This window comes from Hyperolius riggenbachi, chromosome 4 (genome assembly GCF_040937935.1).
Source record: "Hyperolius riggenbachi isolate aHypRig1 chromosome 4, aHypRig1.pri, whole genome shotgun sequence".
NCBI classification, from domain to species: Eukaryota; Metazoa; Chordata; class Amphibia; order Anura; family Hyperoliidae; genus Hyperolius; species Hyperolius riggenbachi.
The window spans coordinates 327252550-327268372 of record NC_090649.1 but is presented as its reverse complement, the minus strand read 5'-3'; the positions used below and the strand labels follow the sequence as shown (position 1 = coordinate 327268372).

The 15823-nt window shown below is 45.4% G+C and overlaps 1 protein-coding gene across 11 annotated transcripts in view; it reads left to right on the top strand.

Annotated features, from left to right (window-relative positions):
* C4H6orf118 (chromosome 4 C6orf118 homolog) overlaps nt 1-15823 on the top strand; it is a 103049-nt gene that overhangs the window by 43302 nt on the left and 43924 nt on the right. For all 11 annotated transcript variants that reach the window (XR_011019387.1, XR_011019388.1, XR_011019394.1 and 8 more), the window contains one exon: nt 9621-9682. Coding sequence is in view for 2 of the 11 variants with exons in the window: in XM_068231759.1 (XP_068087860.1) it covers nt 9621-9682 (62 nt within the window). In the remaining 9 variants the exon portion in view is untranslated. The remainder of the gene's footprint in view (nt 1-9620; nt 9683-15823) is intronic.

Below are 15823 nucleotides of genomic sequence, written 5' to 3'. Positions count from 1 at the left end.
CCGCTGGCACCCAAATTGCCTTCTACAGATGTATGCTGCAGTTGTTTCTTTACATACAGTGGTTTGCAAAAGTAATCGGCCCCCTTGAAGTTTTCATGAATCAATTTGATTGGAATTCCACTTGAAAGACCAATACAAAGTGGTGTACACGTGAGAAGTAGAACGAAAATCATACATTATTCCAAACATTAAAAAAAAAAAAAAATAACTGCAAAGTGGGGTGTGCGTAACTATTCAGCCCCCTGAGTCAATACTTTGTAGAACCACTTTTTGCTGCAATTACAGCTGCCAGTCTTTTAGGGTATGTCTCTACCAGCTTTGTACATCTAGAGACTGAAATCCTTGCCCATTCTTATTTGCAAAACAGCTCCAGCTCAGTCAGATTAGACGGACAGCAATTGTGAACAGCAGTTTTCAGATCTTGCCACAGATTCTCGATTGGATTTAGATCTGGACTTTCACTGGGCCATTCTAACACATGGATATGTTTTGTTTTAAACCAATCCATTGTTGCCCTGGCTTTATGTTTAGGGTCGTTGTCCTGCTGGAAGGTGAACCTCCGCCCCAGTCTCAAGTCTTTTGCAGACTCCAAGAGGTTTTCTTCCAAGATTGCCCTGTATTTGGCTCCATCCATCTTCCCATCAACTCTGACCACCTTCCCTGTCCCTGCTGAAGAGAAGCACCCCCAGAGCATGATGCTGCCACCACCATATTTGACAGTGGGGATGGTGTGTTCTTAGTGATGGGCAGTGTTAGTTTTCCGCCACACATAGCGGTTTGCATTTTGCCTAAAAAGTTCCATTTTGGTCTCATCTGACCAGAGCATCTTCTACCACATGTTTGCTGTGTCCCCCACATGGCTTGTGGCAAACTGCAAACCAGACTTCTTATTCTTTTCTGGCTTTCTTCTTGCCACTCTTCCATAAAGGCCAACTTTGTGCAGCGCACAACTAATAGTTGTCCTATGGACAGATTCCTCCACCTGAGCTGTAGATCTCTGCAGCTCGTCCAGAGTTACCATGGGCCTCTTGACTGCATTTCTGATCAGCGCTCTCCTTGTTCAGCCTGTGAGTTTAGGTGGACGGCCTTGTCTTGGTAGGTTTACAGTTGTGCCATTGTCACGCTTGGTGGTATATCCTCCACGGTCAGCATACAATGAGGACTCTGACGTGAAGGAGGTACACACACTAGCACAAGAAACCAGGATATCCCCAGTTTAGTGGAGGAGAAGACTGACTCCAACAGGAGATATGGCGCACAGAGCAGGCGTAGATCCTAACAGCCACAAAAAATCCTTCCACTATAGTGGCTCAGCGCAAGGTAGCGCTAGGCGCAAAAAACAGAACTCAAAAGATCAGGACAGGAAACAGAATGAACGTTTGTTTAACTAGTCACTACTTAAGTAACAGCAAACGTCCAAGACAAGACAGACTGGAATGAGGCAGCCAATGCGATTGCAGCGGTGGCGTGCCTCACAAGGACAGGACAGGATAGTCGGGAAATAGAGTTCAAAGAAGGCAGACGTAATCCACACAAATATACAATAGGTATGATTTCCTAGCGTATTACGATTACAGCTATCGATTAACTACAAACGACTAACTGACATATGTATATATCGGCGATAAACCGATATATGACATAAGCAAGGAACACTGACTAAGAACTGGAGCAGGACTAGGATCAGGACTGAACTAGCTAAGCACGGGTGATCACAATACGCGCAACCTACCAAAACATGCTGGAAACTAACTGACTGAACACAGGAAATAAACAGTTCGAGTGCGTATATATCAGTAACACTGATGTATCAACGTAACACGAATACAAGGAAAATAACAAACGCGCTAGTATGCGTATATATTGGTGATGAACCAATATATGATGCAAGACTAGCAAAGTAACAATTGCTGATAACAAGAACTGAAAGGACTCACTGACCCCTTCGCAGGAGTCAGTGCAGTCCACACGAGATCTAGAAACGGAGGGGGCTTGGACAGAGTAACAGACTGAATCTGAGACTATGATAGCCCATGGAGCACTGCAGGAAGCAGTCCTTTAAGCCCCATCTACACGGAGGGACATTGTAGCGATCCAGCGGCTCAATTAGCCACCGGATCGCCTCTTCCGCGTGCCCGCCGCGTCCCCACTCGCCGCGCGTGCGCCGCATTCGATTCCCCGCTCGTCCCCGCCGGTGCCGCTTATCTCCCGCACGATTCCCTGCCATTGTCCCCTCGCGGGGATCGAGCAGGGAATCGGCGGCACGGAGATCCGTCCTGTCGGATCTTATCAATCGAGCCGCATCAGCGGCTCGATTGATAAGCAGCATCGCGGCCGCATCTACTCGTGTAGATGCGGCTTTATACTGAGGTCATCCAATGGGAGCAGACATGCAGATTCCCACACAGGTGAATGGTAATCAATCACAGGCTGACAGCAGGAAAAGGCAGACAAAGCTATGCAGCCTGCAAGAAAGGGATTGCAGCCCCACAGACAATGTTTGTTTTTACAAAGGCATATTAAACTGTCATTAACTTCAGAGTGACTGCAGATGGAATCAGCAACTAGTTTGAGTGCAAACCAAACTATGCAAGCAAATGCATGTAATGACATCAGAACTGCTTGGGTTGCAATACCACTGCAGCCAGCAGTAACCGCTGCAGAAGTGATTGTGACAGCCATACTGTGGAGATATATTGGGGTGCTGATGCTGTTAAGGATAATACAGTAATATATTTTCATTTTCCCATTTTTATATCTGCTGTGGTATGTCAAAGGTGTAGAGATGCAGGCTAGATTCATGGACTGTTCATGTATTTGTGTGGGTGGGTCACTAGACCTACATTTGCATCTAAACAGGTCTTCAGTGAATATGACCAGTCACCTTCAATAGGCAAGGAAGCAGCTCATTAAGCCACTAGCAGTCACTTTTGATCTACTGTCCCAGGTGTGATTGTCTGCGTCTGTCTACAGGATTACAGGCAAACTGCTACCTGTAACCAAAATTCAATCTTTTCATGGATGTGCTAAAATACACTTTAACCAAGGAAATAATGTGGAGGAAGCTTTTTGATGTCTGCAGAGTTCAATGGGTGAGATTGTGTCCTGCCAAACTTCAAGAAGCTAAAACAGGAACCCCCTTTGAAGTTTGCATATCACAAGAAAGATTATGACAAGCGTTCGGTGATGTCACAAACGGGGAAACTGCATTAGTTCCTGGGGGCAGGACATTAAATGCCCCAGGGGACACTTCGGACTATTTAAGGTGGCCCAGGACAGCCACCGGTATCTTCTCTCGGAGGTAGCGAATAGCTAGGGAGGATCGCGACTCCTGGTCGAAACGGCGTCCTCCCGTCAAACAACGTTCTAACCTAAGCTGGTAACGTTCTTTTTTCCCCCGTTTATTTTTACGCAAATATCCGTGTGTGTTATCTTTGTAACCTCTTATTTTTGTAACTTTTATCTTGTAACATTTTTACTTTGTTTTTTTGTAATCTTTTGTATATATTAAGTTCTGCACTGTTCTATGTTTTTCTGGAATATTAAATTATTATTTAATAAGCTTGACTTCTGCCGTACTAAACTAACACTCATAGCCTAAAAGGAGACTGCAGTGTAGCTGTGTATAAGTCCGTGCCTAGTTGTATGTTTGAGCAACACTACCATATGAAATTGTAATTGCATTGTGTGTGGGGGCGTTTGTCATACGTTGGCCTAAAGCGCGCAGCTGACCCAACGTACGAAACGCCAGTGCGAGTAGCTAACAGTATCGTAGAGAAAGGATCCGCAAACCAGACTTGGCTCAGTGAAAAAATGTCCGTTCTTTATTAGAAATATCCACATGACAGAAAAATGTGCAATAAAATCACAGGATCGACTGACGCGTGTCGGGCTTACAATCTGCCCTTAATCATAGTCTATGATTAAGGGCAGATTGTAAGCCCGACACGCGTCAGTCGATCCTGTGATTTTATTGCACATTTTTCTGTCATGTGGATATTTCTAATAAAGAACGGACATTTTTTCACTGAGCCAAGTCTGGTTTGCGGATCCTTTCTCTACGATTTGTGCTAAAGGACTGGCTCTCTAGATCCTGCACCGACTGGTATGTGTTATCACGGGGGTAGAGCGTTTATGAACTTGTTCTTAGCTAACAGTATCGTTCGGAACGACTGTTAGTGGTTTTGCGTCACTATAGTGTAAGATTGCAACGGTGTGTGTGTGCGTGGCGCTCTCGTATTTGGCCTAAGCGCAGAGCTGACCCAAATACGAAAACGCAGATTGCATATTGAGCACTCGATAGCTGAGTGAACGTGTCTAGCAACGCTAGTGGTGGCAGTGGGAAGTGTTTGAGGGGTTCCAGCCTTGTTTGTAGCTTAAATAAGGCTGTTCCCCGCTTAATCTGGTCAAACTCGCAGTCGGGAACCGTATACGCAGGCGTGCCACGGGCCGGTTCCTGACATAATTGGCTGGCAGTGGTGGCATCGTTTGGTACATTAGTACGCAGTTTAGCTTGCTATTCTGAGTACTAAAGGCTGGAAGCTTGCTAGAAGCAACTAGCCTACAGAAGTCTACTCAGTGCAGAATCTATATACGTTTTTTTTTTGTTCAAAGATACACACTTGGTGTTTGCTTTCCCCTCCCCCCTTTTTATTTTTATTTTTTGCAACACGATGGCTCAGAAAGCATCCAGCTATGCAAGGCAAAACAAAGAGGTACTACTCAACCTGTGTGAGCACAAAGGCATCGAGACGGTGAGCGGCCAGACTAAGGAGCAGTTAGTTCGTGCGCTCGAGGAGCATGATGAGGCAGAACGAGCCCGTGCTTCAACGTCAGCGGATGCAGCTCACGCCACGCCAGAGGAGGAATCGCTCCCGCCACAGGATGCGAGTGGAGACGATGTCCTGGATGATCCACCGAACACGGAGATGACATCTCTGGAAGCCGACCTACAGCTACTAGGTTCGGCTGAGCCCGAACTGCGCCTAAAGCTGATTCTGGAACATCGGCAAGCAGAAAGGGAAATACGACAAGCCCAGAGGGAACAAGCTACCCAGCGACTCCAGGCCGAGAGGGAAAGACACCAGGCCGAGAGGGAACAAGCTGCCCAGCGACTCCAGGCCGAGAGGAAAAGTGCTGAACGGCAACACCAGCTGGAGCTGGCTAAACTTCAGCAGCAGAACCGGTCTGCTGGACCCGCAAAACGCGAAGGTGAGCGAGTCCACAGAATCCCCCTGGATAAGTTCCCCGCTATGGACAAGGACTCTGACATAGACACTTTCCTACAGGGGTTTGAAAGGACTTGTCGGCAGTATGGGGTGCCCCGTGAGCAGTGGGCAAGATACCTCACACCAGGGCTGAGAGGCAAGGCCCTGGAGGCGTTTGTGAGTCTCCCCCAGGAGGAAGAAACAGACTTTGAGGCAATTAAGAAAGCCATCATTGCACGATACCACCTCACGCCAGAGGTGTATCGGAAATGTTTCAGGACAGTGCAGCGAGGTCCTAATGACAGTTACCTGGATCATGCTTGCAACCTGCGCACTGCTTTCCAGCAGTGGTTAAAAGGACTGTCAGTCAAAACCTTGGATGCCCTGCAGGAGCTGATGATAAAAGACCAGTTTCTACACACCTGTCCTGTTGAGGTCCGGCTGTTTGTGCTGGATCGAGAACCAAAGACAGTGGATGAGGCTGCGGAAATGGCCGATGCCTACACCGCCCATAGAGCACCTGAGTCCCGGAGGACTACTACGCCCAGCTGGAGGGGAGAACAGAGTGCTAAACCTGTGTCACCCAGCACCCAGAGGAGGCAAGCACCGCTGTCTCCTGGATTCAAGCAACCTGACACTCGGAAATGCTTTGTATGTGACAGGGTGGGTCATATCAGCACGACTTGCCCAGAGAGGAAGAGGGAGGCCCCAAAATCCAGTGAGGCCTCAAACCCCAGTGAAGTCCCAACGGCTTTGTGTGCTACCAGGAATGCCACTGGCTATGCAGAGAATCTGCAGCTTGTCACGGTTGGGGGTACAGTTGCCACTGGGCTGAGAGACACTGGAGCAGAAGTGACTCTCATACATCCCCAGCTTGTGAACCCAGAGCAGTACATACCTGGGAAAATGATTGCTGTCAGAGGAATTGGGGGTGTCACCCCAGCTATACCCACCGCCTTGGTCCACCTGGATTGGGGGGCCGGCAGCGGACTGAAAGAAGTTGGGGTAACCGACAAAATCCCCACCAACGTTTTGCTGGGTACTGACCTGGGACGGTTAGTGGCCCGGTATGAGCCTACTCCAAACCCTGTGGGGCCTGCATCCCCAGCAGAAGTTCAGGACTCTGGCAAGGTACTGTGTGATAATGCTGTGCAAGTGGGGAATGCTGGCGAGGCCCCAGGGGCTATGGACTGTATACTAGGAGCCAGCCCTAGTGATTCTCCAGTGCCTAGGCCTGGAGTGGGGCCTGTTGATCCGGAGAATGCCGAAACTGATGATGTCCTTTATGACGCACGGACTATCGAGGCGATCGATGCAGGAACTGTTGATGATACTTGTGAAGTGCTGAGTAGCAATGTGTGTAATGATACAGATAATGTGGATGTTTTATGTGATGTTATAAATGTCAATATGTATAAGACGGACAATGTTGATATCATATGTGTTGTGCTACATAATGATGCTTGTCCTGTGGACCCTCCGTCGGCTGCAGGAGTAACCAGCAATGGTCGCTGGGCTGCAGCAGATGGACTGTCCACTGAAGGGGCAGACGGCACCAGGCCGGGTCTTCCCCCTTCCGATGTTTTTAAGACCAAAGGTGATGTGGTTTGTGATACGTGTAATGTAGACGCTCCCTCCGCTGCAGTGGTAACCCGCAGCGCTAGCGGGTCTACAGCAGAGGGACTGTCCACCGAAGTGGCAAATGTTGCTGGGTCAGCCACATCCAATTCGGAACCTGGCCCGGAGGGCCCAGGAGCCCCTCTGTCTGTAGCCTTCCTGGAATGTGTGACAGGCAGCACTGAGCTCTCTGGGGCTGTTCGATTTGACAGCAGCCTGGAAGAGCTCAGGGGGCTAGCCAGCAGGTCACCAGCTGTGGGGGGGGGGGGGCGGGCTGAGAGGGTCCTGGGAAGTTATTCCCTCTGAGCTGTCCGAAGTGGAGGAGGCAGACCGACAGATAATCGTTCCCCAAAGGGACCGAGAGATAGCTCCTGCCACTATAGAGGAAGTGCGTGTAGCGACGGTTGGAACCCTTCCCCAGGTGCAGCACTGTCTCTATGGTCGCCAATTCACGGTTGTCACTGACTCACATTCCCCTGGTTGGTTACGTCAGGTTGCCAAGGGCAACGACACATTGCAGCAACCTGACCTAGCTTTCCACTCGTGTAGCTTGGAGCTAACTGACAGGTGGGGAACCCTCCTGAGGATGCTAAAGGGTTACCCCACCCGGCCAGGCCGTCAATGTAGGCTTTGGCAGGATGATTCGTTAGAACCACCTGCCAGTGCCATCTGGAAGGGGAGCAATCATGGGAATGCTGATGGACTGTCCCGTCAAGCAGAACCAACAATGTAGGTGCTGGCAGGATAATCTGGGAAGATCATCTGCCTTGCACCAAGTTAACGGCGGAGGTGTGGAGATATATTAGGGTGCTGATGCTGTTAAGGATAATACAGTAATATATTTTCATTTTCCCATTTTTATATCTGCTGTGGTATGTCAAAGGTGTAGAGATGCAGGCTAGATTCATGGACTGTTCATGTATTTGTGTGGGTGGGTCACTAGACCTACATTTGCATCTAAAGAGGTCTTCAGTGAATATGACCAGTCACCTTCAATAGGCAAGGAAGCAGCTCATTAAGCCACTAGCAGTCACTTTTGATCTACTGTCCCAGGTGTGATTGTCTGCGTCTGTCTACAGGATTACAGGCAAACTGCTACCTGTAACCAAAATTCAATCTTTTCATGGATGTGCTAAAATACACTTTAACCAAGGAAATAATGTGGAGGAAGCTTTTTGATGTCTGCAGAGTTCAATGGGTGAGATTGTGTCCTGCCAAACTTCAAGAAGCTAAAACAGGAACCCCCTTTGAAGTTTGCATATCACAAGAAAGATTATGACAAGCGTTCGGTGATGTCACAAACGGGGAAACTGCATTAGTTCCTGGGGGCAGGACATTAAATGCCCCAGGGGACACTTCGGACTATTTAAGGTGGCCCAGGGACAGCCACCGGTATCTTCTCTCGGAGGTAGCGAATAGCTAGGGAGGATCGCGACTCCTGGTCGAAACGGCGTCCTCCCGTCAAACAACGTTCTAACCTAAGCTGGTAACGTTCTTTTTTCCCCCGTTTATTTTTATGCAAATATCCGTGTGTGTTATCTTTGTAACCTCTTATTTTTGTAACTTTTATCTTGTAACATTTTTACTTTGTTTTTTTGTAATCTTTTGTATATATTAAGTTCTGCACTGTTCTATGTTTTTCTGGAATATTAAATTATTATTTAATAAGCTTGACTTCTGCCGTACTAAACTAACACTCATAGCCTAAAAGGAGACTGCAGTGTAGCTGTGTATAAGTCCGTGCCTAGTTGTATGTTTGAGCAACACTACCATATGAAATTGTAATTGCATTGTGTGTGGGGGCGTTTGTCATACGTTGGCCTAAAGCGCGCAGCTGACCCAACGTACGAAACGCCAGTGCGAGTAGCTAACAGTATCGTTCGGAACGACTGTTAGTGGTTTGGCGTCACTATAGTGTAAGATTGCAATGGTGTGTGTGTGTGCGTGGCGCTCTCGTATTTGGCCTAAGCGCAGAGCTGACCCAAATACGAAAACGCAGATTGCGTATTGAGCACTCGATAGCTGAGTGAACGTGTCTAGCAACGCTAGTGGTGGCAGTGGGAAGTGTTTGAGGGGTTCCAGCCTTGTTTGTAGCTTAAATAAGGCTGTTCCCCGCTTAATCTGGTCAAACCCGCAGTCGGGAACCGTATACGCAGGCGTGCCGCGGGCCGGTTCCTGACACATACTCCTTCCATTTCTGAATGATCGCTTGAACAGTGCTCCGTGGGATGTTCAAGGCTTTGGAAATCTGTTTGTAGCCTAAGCCTGCTTTAAATTTCTCAACAACTTTATCCTTGACCTGTCTGGTGTGTTCTTTGGACTTCATGGTGTTGTTGCTCCCAATATTCTCTTAGACAACTTCTGAGGCCATCACAGAGCAGCTGTATTTGTACTGACATTAGATTACACACAGGTGCACTCTATTTAGTCATTAGCACTCATCAGGCAATGTCTATGGGCAACTGACTGCACTCAGAACAAAGGGGGCTGAATAATTACGCACAACCCACTTTGCAGTTATTTATTTGTAAAAAATGTTTGGAATCATGTATGATTTTCGCTCCACTTCTCACATTTACACCACTTTGTATTGGACTTTCACATGGAATTCCAATAAAATTGATTCATGTTTGTGGCAGTAATGTGACAAAATGTGGAAAACTTCAAGGGGGCCGAATACTTTTGCAAGCCACTGTTACTAGTTCACGCTGATCACTGCTGTTAATGCAACAAGTAGAGACCCCATGATATGTAAAATATTTACAGCAATGTAATGAATTGTTATCTTTTCCTTAGACTCAGGAATAGTCAAAAGGCGTTGATCAACATTTATATCTCGGATGCAAATGTGACTGAAGGTAAATTTTATGAAGACAGAGATTAAATCAAACCTCCAAATTCGTCCAATTTTCAATTCTAGTTAAGAATTGACCAAGCTAGAGCCCCTATATTAGGGGTCAATGCAACCGTACTAAAGCATAATTGTAAAAAAAGGAAATTAACTGGTATAAAGCACTGCGGATAATCAATCACTTTATTAATTGGAAAATTGATGAGATAAAGGTAGTTTCTTAGCACGCAAAAGGTACAAAATACAATAAAATAGTATTAAAAAGCCTCAGCCTATCATAGCTGTCAGTAGAATACAGTGGCCACTGTATACACCCAGACCATCCTGTTCTCACACACCTCTCTCACACATACTACCTAAGCCGGCCAGAGTCACTAAAGGAGGTGAAAAAAACTGAATTGTTCTCATATACTCCTTTGCTTGTCCATGGATTCGAAAATAAAGTCTGCGTAAGCAAGTAGAGGGGAATACTGATTCTTGAAAGCACAAGCAAAGCACATGTCCACGTAATTAATTATGGGCAGATTGCAAAGGCACACTTATTACTGAGCTCGCAGTGCAAGATGCATAGTCACAAGGAAAGCGTGCAGCGATAGCCAAAGAGCACATAAGGCACATCTGAGGAGCGGGGGAAGCCAGTTTCAGCTGAAATTATGCAGCGGTATATGATACATACAGACAGGAAGGCTCTTACCCACACCGCTTCCAAAACAAGATGTCCCTGAATGTCACCATCCATAGAACTCCGTTGTCTGTGGACCCAGGATGTATCCCTCTATAGTGTGCAGGCAGATTCCAGCCAATTCAGTCGGTGAATCCAGGACGCCAGGCACGGTAATCCATGTGTGTTGGAGTTAGTCAGCCGCCATGACAGCACGTAGACCCCGCCCCCTACGCGTTTCACGTCAAGGGCAGACGTTTCTTCAGGGTGTGGTAAATTTTAGCAGGATTATCTTTGATGGACTGTTCTTACAAGCAGGAAGTGTACTAGCTAAACATCACCTGCTATTATTCATTTGAAACCTTGCAAATTGTATATTATTATTGTAAATACTTTGTCAGTCTTATTGTATACAAATGGACGGACCGTGGTATTCTCATGGTAACTCTACAATTACAATTAATGATAGGGCAGGTTCACAGTGGTCAGTTGCATAACGCACTTGTTATAATGCGTTATAATGACTTTGAACTGCAATGAAGACTGGGCATGGACTTTAAAGATAAACTCCAACCTAGAATTGAACTTTATCCCAATCAGTAGCTGATACCCCCTTTTACATGAGAAATATAATGCTTTTCACAAACAGACCATCAGGGGGCGCTGTTTGACTGATTTTGTGCTGAAACCCCTCCCACAAGAAGCTCTGAGTACCGCGGTACTCTGGGCAAACTGCCACAATGTAACAATGTTCACAGACAGGAATTAGCTGTTTACAGCTGTCTCTAACAGCCAAAACAGCTAGGAGCAGGTACATAACCTGCCCACAGTAAAAATGTCACCATGTAATAAATGTCAGAATGTAAATCAAGGAGAGGAAAGATTTTACAATGAGCAAACACTGACTAAATCATTTATACACAATTATGGTAAAAAATGAAGAACTTTTTTTACTACATTATTTTCACTGGAGTTCCTCTTTAATGCAAAGCCAGCATGCAGTGAGTTGGAATAACGCAATCCGTTACTGCTAACAGGCCTATAGAATTGTATGGGCAGTGAGTGGATATGTAGAATTATTCTGCTTCGCAACTGACCACTGTCAACTAGCTCTTCTAGTAATATTAATAAGAACTAAATAAACTTTACAAAGCCATAGGCCATAACATGAAGAGAGAGGCTTAAGGTAGGACCTTAATTCACATGGGTGAATTACTCACTATTCACTAAGTAGTGCACAAATTATGTTTATCATTTTCTGAATGATGTTGATAATTCAAACAATGGTAATTTTCCCGTTTTTAGTAACAAAGATAAGGTAAAAGCATACCGGTACCCAGAAACGGTACCGGTACCCAGTTAAACCCTACACAAAATTAATTAAAGCTTTTGCCTCTGATATTTAACATGAAAAATAGGAAAATGTTTACACAGCTACTTAGACATTATTTGTACATTGTCATTTTAAACACTTGGGTATTGATAGTATTCCTTTAAAAAGTTTTTTTTGTGTGTGTGTCTCAGCTCATTACCACAGTCTATCCCAGTAATGGCTAACCTTGGCGCTCCAGCTGTGGTGGAACTACAAGTCCCATGAGACATTGCAATACTCTGACAGCTCTAAGCTGTCAGGCATGATGGGATTTGTAGTTTTGTCACAGCTGGAGTGCCAAAGTTAGCCATCACTGGTCTATCCAGTGTCTCAGAGGGCTAAAATATATAATAATAATAATTGCAGTATTTGTATAGCGCCTTTCTCCTGTCGGACTTAAAGCGCTTGCGAGGCAGCCACTAGAGCGCACTCAGTAGGCAGTAGCAGTGTTAGGGAGTCTTGCCCAAGAAACTCCTTAATGAAATAGGTGCTGGCTTACTGAACAGGCAGAGCCGAGATTTGAACCCAGGTCTCCTGTGTCAGAGGCAGAGCCCTTAACCATTACACTATCCAGCCACTATGAACTGTTGACCTTTTTTATCTAATCCCTGCACTCAGAAGCCCAGTTGACTGCCAGGAAAGTGTTTTATGTCCTTGATTCATTATCAATGAAGGACACTATAGTCCGACTTCCGGGGTCCCTCTGGCCGGGTCAGTTGCATAGCTGAGTATTCACTTTTTCAGGCAGAGAAAGAAGAAAAGGAACACAGCATATTTATTTGTTTGCTTGCCACTGTACACACAGGTCTATCTCATTATATCACGTGTCACTTAAGGTGCCCACAATTTATACAGTCTTGATTGTACACTGTTTATATATATATATATATATATATATATATATATACAGTGGTGTGAAAAACTATTTGCCCCCTTCCTGATTTCTTATTCTTTTGCATGTTTGTCACACTTAAATGTTTCTGCTCATCAAAAACCGTTAACTATTAGTCAAAGATAACATAATTGAACACAAAATGCAGTTTTAAATGATGGTTTTTATTATTTAGTGAGAATAAAACCTCAAAACCTACATGGCCCTGTGTGAAAAAGAAATTGCCCCCTAAACCTAATAACTGGTTGGGCCACCCTTAGCAGCAATAACTGCAATCAAGCGTTTGCGATAACTTGCAACAAGTCTTTTACAGAGCTCTGGAGGAATTTTGGCCCACTCATCTTTGCAGAATTGTTGTAATTCAGCTTTATTTGAGGGTTTTCTAGCATGAACCGCCTTTTTAAGGTCATGCCACAACATCTCAATAGGATTCAGGTCAGGACTTTGACTAGGCCACTCCAAAGTCTTCATTTTGTTTTTCTTCAGCCATTCAGAGGTGGATTTGCTGGTGTGTTTTGCATCATTGTCCTGCTGCAGCACCAAAGATCGCTTCAGCTTGAGTTGACAAACAGATGGCCGGACATTCTCCTTCAGGATTTTTTGGTAGACAGTAGAATTCATGGTTCCATCTATCACAGCAAGCCTTCCAGGTCCTGAAGCAGCAAAACAACCCCAGACCATCACACTACCACCACCATATTTTACTGTTGGTATGATGTTCTTTTGCTGAAATGCTGTGTTACTTCTACGCCAGATGTAACGGGACACGCACCTTCCAAAAAGTTCAACTTTTGTCTCGTCGGTCCACAAGGTATTTTCCCAAAAGTCTTGGCAATCATTGAGATGTTTTTTAGCAAAATTGAGACGAGCCTTAATCTTCTTTTTGCTTAACAGTGGTTTGCGCCTTGGATATCTGCCATGCAGGCCGTTTTTGCCCAGTCTCTTTCTTATGGTGGAGTCGTGAACACTGACCTTAATTGAGGCAAGTGATGCCTGCAGTTCTTTAGATGTTGTCCTGGGGTCTTTTGTGGCCTCTCGGATGAGTTTTCTCTGCGCTCTTGGGGTAATTTTGGTCGGCCGGCCACTCCTGGGAAGGTTCTTCACTGTTCCCTGTTTTTGCCATTTGTGGATAATGGCTCTCACTGTGGTTCGCTGGAGTCCCAAAGCTTTAGAAATGGCTTTATAACCTTTACCAGACTGATAGATCTCAATTACAGTACCTTTGTTCTCATTTGTTCCTGAATTTCTTTGGATCTTGGCATGATGTCTAGCTTTTGAGGTGCTTTTGGTCTACTTCTCTGTGTCAGATAGCTCCTATTTAAGTGATTTCTTGATTGAAACAGGTGTGGCAGTAATCAGGCCTGGGGATGACTACAGAAATTGAACTCAGGTGTGATAAACTACAGTTAAGTTATTTTTTAACAAGGGGGGCAATCACTTTTTCACACAGGGCCATGTAGATTTGGAGGTTTTTTTCTCACTAAATAATAAAAACCATCATTTAAAACTGCATTTTGTGTTCAATTATGTTATCTTCGACTAATAGTTAACAGTTTTTGATGAGCAGAAACATTTAAGTGTGACAAACATGCAAAAGAATAAGAAATCAGGAAGGGGGCAAATAGTTTTTCACACCACTGTATATACATTTGTATAGTATGAGTGACTACCAAAAGTACAGTGGGATGCGAAAGTTTGGGCAACCTTGTTAATTGTCATGATGTTCCTGTGTAAATCGTTGGTTGTTATGATAAAAAATGTCAGTTAAATATATCATATGGGAGACACACACAGTAATATTTGAGAAGTGAAATGAAGTTTATTGGATTTACAGAAAGTGTGCAATAATTGTTTAAATAAAATTAGGCAGGTACATAACTTTGGGCACTGTTGTAATTTTATTGATTCCAAAACCTTTACAACTAATTATTGGAACTCAAATTGGCTTGGTTAGCTCAGTGACTCCTGACCTACATACACAGGTGAATCCAATTATTAGAAAGAGTATTTAAAGTGAACCTAAAGCCACACAAAAAAATGAGATGAACTCACCTGGAGCTTCCCTCAGCCCCCTGCAGCCGATCGGTGCCCTCGCAGCTCCGCTCCGATGCCTCTGCACCTGCCGGCGAACACTTCCGGTTTGGCCGTCACCGGCCGACAGGCATGGGAACGCGAGTGATTGTTCGCGTTCCCAGCCTGTATATCGCCACCTATGCTGCTATTGCGGCCTACAATTGACTTTAAGGAGGTCAATTGTAAGTTTCCCTCCTCTTAATTTTCCCTGAAGAGTAGCAACATGGGGTCTCAAAACAACTCTCAAATGACCAGAAGACAAAGATTGTTCACCATCATGGTTTAGGGGAAGGATACAGAAAGCTGTCTCAGAGATTTCAGCTGTCTGTTTCCACAGTTAGGATCATATTGAGGAAAGGAAAGACCACAGGCTCAGTTCAAGTTAAGGCTCGAAGTGGCAGACCTGAAAAATCTCTGATAGACAGAAGCAACGAGTGGTGAGAACAGTCAGAGTCAACCCACAGAACAGCATCAAAGACCTACAACATCATCTTGCTGCAGAGGCATTCAGTGCACTTTACACAAGGAGATGCTGTATGCGAAAGTGATGCAGAGGAAGCCTTTTCTCTGGCCACAGCACAAACCGAGCCGCTTGAGGTATGCTAAAGCACATTTGGACAAGCCAGCTTCATTTTGGAATAAGGTGCTGTGGTCTGATGAAACTAAAATTGAGTTATTTGGGCATAACAAGGGGCGCTATGCATGAAGGAAAAACACAGCATTCCGAGAAAAATACCTGCTACCTAAAGTAAAATATGGTGGTGGTTCCATCATGCTGTGGGGCTGTGTGGCTAGTGCAGGGACTGGGAATCTTATCAAAACGAGGGGTTATACCCCCCGAATCCCCTCTACTGAGTCCGGGGAGCGCTTCCTGCTTGAGGCAGACTTAGGGCTGTAGCTCTGCCTCTTCACGCTTCAATCCCCGCTGATCGCCGCCTCTCCCCGCCCCTCTCAATCTTCCTTTACTGAGAAGGGCGGGGAGAGGCGGAGATCCACTGGCAGATTGACACGTATGGAGGCAGAGCTGCAGCTCAAAGCTCTGCCTCCATGGGCAGCTAAATCCACGACCAACAAAGTTGTAGATTTTACACAGGGTATTTGGGGGTAAAAACCTCTCATTTTGCCGCAGGGATGCGGCGGTTTAGCACTA